This window comes from Triturus cristatus, chromosome 9 (assembly GCF_964204655.1).
Source record: "Triturus cristatus chromosome 9, aTriCri1.1, whole genome shotgun sequence".
In the NCBI taxonomy this organism is placed as follows: Eukaryota; Metazoa; Chordata; class Amphibia; order Caudata; family Salamandridae; genus Triturus; species Triturus cristatus.
This window is the reverse complement of record NC_140592.1, coordinates 1223933-1230249: the sequence shown is the minus strand read 5'-3', so window position 1 is coordinate 1230249 and position 6317 is coordinate 1223933. Positions and strand designations below refer to the sequence as shown.

At 45.6% G+C, this 6317-nt stretch overlaps 1 protein-coding gene across 1 annotated transcript; it reads left to right on the top strand.

Annotated features, from left to right (window-relative positions):
* The first annotated feature begins 4956 nt into the window (after nt 1-4956).
* LOC146797212 (olfactory receptor 5AP2-like) lies at nt 4957-5880 on the top strand. Its single transcript, XM_085627534.1, has one exon. It carries the CDS (start codon nt 4957-4959, stop codon nt 5878-5880), a length of 924 nt encoding a protein of 307 aa, XP_085483660.1.
* Nucleotides 5881-6317: the final 437 nt, after the last annotated feature.

Sequence of the window (6317 nt, the reverse complement as noted above, 5' to 3'; positions counted from 1 at the left end):
ATCCATACTTCATTATATGCAATGGGGCCCACGCCATGTTTTACATAAAGCTCATAAGTTGGAGTTCCAATTGGAGGAACCGGACACGAATCCTCTAATTGGGAATCCCTTTTACAACCCAAACAAAACCAATTACCAAATACACTAGAACCAGGCATCTTTGCTCACTAGTCTAGTTTCAAACTTCAAAGGATTATCGAATCCGATAGTCTCATGAATACACGAGTCCTCTGGCTTTGGCACTTGCAAGTTCCAAATCAAAGCGATCCCGAAGGATACCAAACAAACTGGGAGACGCTCTACTTATACTTAACTGAGGTATCGATGATCGATGGCGTCACCAGAAGACTCTCTCAATTGTTTCGCTCTACCAAATCGTCAAGGGTCCAAAACAGGGCGATTAATCAGGGCAGCAGTCCTTCGTAGACGTCGGGACGCGGAGAACCTCGCAGAAAAGACTTTCGGACCACGTCGACATGCAGGGGTCGATGAAGTGGCAGCCTTCCTCCGGAATTTCCACGCGAAGCTCCTCACGAACCTCTGGCTTGGACCGGTACCGCTGAAATCGCCCCGAGTTGGGCGCCAACTGCAGTACTGGGTTTTTAAAACCCAGCGGTGCAGGGGAACACACCCTAAGGCTTCGAGTTCTTCCTGTTTCAGACCCACAGAAACACAGAGTCTTCTAGGTGAAGTCAAAGATCGTATTTATTGGCTGCAGACCAATTACAGGTATCCGAGAAGTACAACACAATGTATGTTCTCAGGAGACTGCTTCAACTTACAGAAACGGCCTTCTCCTTATATACAAAATATCATGCTTCAGGCACACATTCCTTGTTTTACGATATGGTCATTCATATGTATTCATTACAAACGAAAAGGCAGAGTCATGATGACCATCCCACATTCCAGTTCAGCCAGCCCACAATTATTTACCCAGCGAGGCTCAGATCCCACATCAGATATCAGCAGACCCCAATAAACACGGGCACCTCCTGTTTGTAAAACAAGCCATAAAGCAGAAAGAGTCAGGTGTGAAAGAGATTAGCCGGAGGCTTGTGTGGGATGAAAAGGCTTTATGGTGTGTCAAACCCTGATGCTAATCACAGGTGGCCGTAGGACGGGGAGCTCGTTGGACCGGACTGACCTGGGGCGGTGGAGCCAAGTCGCATAGGTCACAGAGAAGTCAATGGAAGGCACATGTGTTCTCAAGGCCTGTACTTGTCCTTAATGTGTAGCCTATGTGAGGGCAACCATAAGATGGCCACTGCTCCAAGATGGAACCCACGAAGTCAATGTGTAATATCGTATACAAAGTGCATTTATCGATAAAACGTTATGCAAAGCACTTGTACATACTGCATTGGCCATTCGCGGTTTCGCTGATACCGGAATAGGCAGGGTAGGGCCTTGCCTCCTACGCGGTCCCAAATTTTAAAGTACCACACTTTCTTGCTGCTAACTTGTATAACAAAGTTACATTGTATTGGCCCCTTGAAGAAAAAATAAAAATTACTCTTTCACTCTTCTTTTCCTTCCTTTGAATGTCATTTAGTTTGTGGGTGTGCAGATGTTTATCAGTCTTATATGTTGGCACTGGTGAGGGCTATATCCCTTTCAGAGGGGTTTTATCAGTTATTATAGGTTTAAACCTAAAACAGGATAGCCTAAGCGTAAGTCATATACAAGAAGTGAATTGGGCCAGGAGGCGCTTATCTTCGGACTTAGAAGAATTTTCAAGAAAAATGTTCTGAGAACGTAAAGTTCAGGGTGGCATGTCTGCAGACGGTGTCTGAGGAGGGAGTGTCATGTCATTGTCCGGGAGCTACTGGACAAAGTCGCGATGAAGATTTCAATGTTGGGACTTAGTCAATTTTTGGGAAGTCGAAAATCTCTAGCAGGTCGAGGCTGTAGCCGAAGACAGTTCTGGAAGTCAGAAACCCATTATGGTGAAGGACTGCTGAACAGGATTTGCTGTTTCGGAGAAGGCCGTAATGGGAGCAGCCGCAAAGTCAGGCTGACCGGCGATGCACCTTGGGCAGATCGACAAGCAGGTTGATCCCAGTCTTCCCTCAGGTCTCAATGCAGTTTTCAGCCAAAAATATTTCCCTTTTTTTAACATTTTGGCTATCTGGGCACCTTTAGCACCACAACCAAGGGTGCAGCACTGGTGGAACACCACTTGGGGGTTTAGGACTCTCGCAGCCTGGGACCAGGTGCAGGTTCAATATGGTAGGAGCCTTTTATGTCCCTGTGGCTCTGAACAGGGGGCTAGCAGACTAGCCCTTGAAGTCACACTGGTAGTACTGAGTTCAGGTGAAGATGCAGAGCTCAAACGGCAGAGCTGGCCTCTGAGGGTTCAAGGCAGGCTTCAAGCAGCAAGGCAGTCATTCCAGGTGCAGCAAACTAGTCTTGTGGAGTACACAGCAGGCCATAGCAAAAGGTAGTCCTCTGAGAGTCCTTATGCAGGTCCAGAAAGCGAACTGAAATTGGGTTTGAGGGCCCTATATTTATACCTGATGTCTTTGTTGAGGTTGGGAGAAGTTTCTAGAGGTTTCCCTTTGACTTCCCTGCCCTAGCTTCAAGCTGGCAGTTTGTACGGCGCTTTTACCATTTGTACGGAAAAAAGTTCAGATTCAATTGGGTTGGGGAAATTTTTTCCAGGATCCTAATCGGCACCTTTATGTAATTAGGTAACCGAATGTTATCCTATGGGCTGGATAGGCCTCACAGTAGTGAAAAACGAATTTAGGAGTTTTAACTACAAGGACATGTAAAACATAAAAGTACATGTCCATCCCTTTAATATCAATGCAGTTTGCCCTGTGGGCTACCTAAGGCCTACCTTAGGGGTGGTGTATATGCAATATAAAGGGAATATAGGGCCTGGCCAGGGGGTTATATTGCGAAGTCAAATTGACAGTTAACAATTGTATTTAGGCTGCAGTGGCAGGCCTGGGACATGTTTCGAGGGACTGGTTAACAGTGGTAAAGTGCACAGAGTCATAAATAAGGCCAACAAAAAAGAAGACCTGGAACAATTGGAGGCCAACAACAATTGATTCAGAAAAAACAAAATAGAGAGCAAAGGCAAAAAAATTGGGGATGACCAGGAAGAGAGGGCCAGGTCCAATACTTCCTCATCAGGGGGGTTGGTCCTCTCACTATAATATTGTGCAGTATGGTATGGCACACATGAGCATCATTTACAGGACTGCAGTGGTGTATCAGATAGGGTGTAGGGGGGGCGGTACCTCTCTCTTACCTTCGGTTGTCATGGGGCAGCAGAGGCAGGTATCGCCAGCACCACAAACATTCCCCCGCTCTTACATTCGGCCACCGCTGGTGGCAAACGCAGGGGGTGCCACGGGCGGCATAAAAGTTAGCTACACCACTGCAGGACTGTACATTTCTATCTGTGAAACCCAGGCAAATAAATCTTGACTCAAGGTCCCACATGTTCTTTCTATGAAGAATGTGCAATGTGCAGCATTGTACAAACCTCTGCTGGAGTCTTGGGGTTACCAAATGGCATCATGAGCCATGGCCAGAACACATAGGTATGCCTTTGATGAGTGGTGAGTTACAGGCTAGTTATCCTGCACAAAAAAACGCAATTTAGATAGGGTCTAAGGTAATTTTTAAAGACCTTGCATGGATACTCTACCCCAAACAAATTTACAATTATATAACAAATATATCCACGGGTCTACAACTGTTGTTTGAGCAATAAGAACTCTAAAATTCAAAAACTATGTGCTGATTATTTGAGTCAGAACCATAAGAAAAGGATAAATCCTTTTTTAAGACGGATACCCATCACTCACCAATGGTGACATGCTTCATCATCTGGGTCACCTCTTTAAAGGTGACTTTCTGCACTGACCTACGCCAAAGCCCGTAAATGAAGGCCTTACTCATTGCTTAGTGTTGAGTGCATCTACTTTGTTGTGCCCTTTACACACTAAGGTTCAGGTTTACAACACTTTCTCATACAACAGAGCACAGCACCCAAAAATGCCGCATTTGTGGGAGGGAGAGAGCAGGAAAGCTCTATACCTACAGCAATATGGCACTCTCCTCCCCTACCCCTGGTGCTGGTGCACAATCAGGCTGCTGAGCGCTCTGCACACACCTTTGGGCCAGAGTGCACGGATGTCTGCATGAGTCTAGCATAGGTTTTGGACCAGAAGGGTACCCTTCTACTACAAAGTACTATGCCTAGACAAACTATAAAACTTGTGCTACTTTCTATGTGTGCTGTACAGTGCAGCACACATACAAAGTCAGAAAAGAAAGGAGAAATAACAGCATTTCTCCTTTTAATGCCTGCTCCAAAGTTGCGTTATTCTTTACAGTTATTGTTAGTAGATAGGGTTTTGTGTCCTAAAGCATAGGTGGCTGCTTGGAAACTCCCATGGACCACCCTGTAACTCACCTCTGGTGCTGAGTGATGCAAAGCATTGATATGCCCTGCTGTGCAGTACTATTAGACAACTTTTGAGCATAAAACTAAATGTGTGCTGTAAAGCAAATCCAATAAAAAAAAGTCTCATGCAAGTTTGTGTTGCTTTTGTAACAAAAAGCCAGTGGAAAAGGTTTGTAAATGTGGGCCTCAGTGTGGGGTGTTTTTTTTAAACTACTGGGTGCATGCTTCTGCCGCAGCACTTCTTAGGTGAGACATCCACCTCTGCAGGACAACTACCATTTCTTCTAAAGTGTTCAGTATCTGCAGCCACAGACAAACTAATCTGCTGCAAGCAGGTCAGTGGGGCTTTGTGAATTACAAGCCAAGCTGGGCTTCAGTCACACGAAACGTTTTGTGAATTAGCTTGTTAGCATTTTACTTCACTAATAAGACCATTGTTTGGCTGATACTAAATTCATCACCACAAAAATGTAGTTACTGTGTTTAACGGATTTTCAAATATGTATATGTTTCAGACCACTATGAACATGGGGAATAAAACAGCTGTTACTGTGTTCATCCTAGTTGGATTTTCCGTCTCGCCACAAGCGCAAGGTGCCCTGTTTGCTGCATTCCTACTTGTTTACTTCATAACCCTGCTGGGGAACTTGCTCATTGCTTCCCTCATCACCTTCAGTCCAAACCTGCACACCCCAATGTACTTCTTCCTGTTTCATGTATCCTGCCTGGACATTGGCTCATCTTCAGTTACTGTCCCCCGGTTGTTGCTGGGTCTAGTGACAAATCAGAAACGCATTGCCTTCAGTGAGTGCATTGCACAAGTGTTCGGTTTCATTTTTCTGGGTTCCACAGAGGTGTTCATCCTATGTGCCATGTGCTATGATCGCTATGTTGCCATCTGCCTCCCTTTAAATTACGCAGTAATCATGAGCCAGAGGTTATGTGTGTTGCTGCTCACCATCTCTGGGGTGGCTGGCTTCGCCTACTCTTTCGTGTTTACCATGCAACTTTCCCAGTTACCCTTCTGTGGTGAAATTGTGATCGACCATTTTGTGTGTGAGATCCCAGCTCTGCTGAAGGTGGCATGCGCTGACACCTCACCCAATGAGATTGTGATCTTCGCGCTGACTGGGACCCTTGCTCCCCTCACCTTGCTGGTCATCGTCATGTCCTACGCCCACATTGTCAGAGTCATCCTGAAGATGCCATCAGCGGAGGGCAGGAAGAAAGCCTTCTCGACCTGCTCGGCGCATCTTGTCGTGGTTCTCCTATTCTTCGCCACGGGGGCTGGCGCCTACTTGAAGCCTTCTCACAGCTCGCTGGGGTATGAGAAACTAGTGTCACTGTGTTACACAGTCTTTGTCCCAATGTTCAACCCAATGATCTACAGTCTGAGGAATGAGGAAGTGAGGAAGGCTGTGAAGAAGGCAGTACACCAGGCAGAAAAATAAACCTAGATATGCCACACAATGCGCTTGGTTCATCTTCCGTTTTGTGACTCATCGACTCACAGCCAAGATTCATTCTACCACTTACTGCATGAGAAAGAATATACAAGTCTTCTCTGTGTTGGAGTAAACCTGCTTACGCAACCTAAAACCACTGAATTAGTTAATGAACTTGTGTGTGCTACTTGCCACTATGTCTTATACTCGTCCTTCCCCATCCCATGCATGCATTTTATACTTCTGTAACACTTTGATTGAAAGAACATATACCATCCTATATTTAAACTCATTTAACCACTAATTAGCTGATAATTTAAAAAACTGTGGACTAATGTGTAGGGGCAGAGCCTTCCCTCCAGGTTTTAGAAACATCGCCTCAGTGTGCTTCACAGTCACAAACTGTATCCTCACTATATGTGCCTCTCTGTCCTCGGCCTTTT

Bases quoted from the DNA above. Each gene is read 5' to 3' on its own strand.
- LOC146797212 (XM_085627534.1), top strand. From the start codon at position 4,957: ATGGGGAATAAAACAGCTGTTACTGTGTTCATCCTAGTTGGATTTTCC.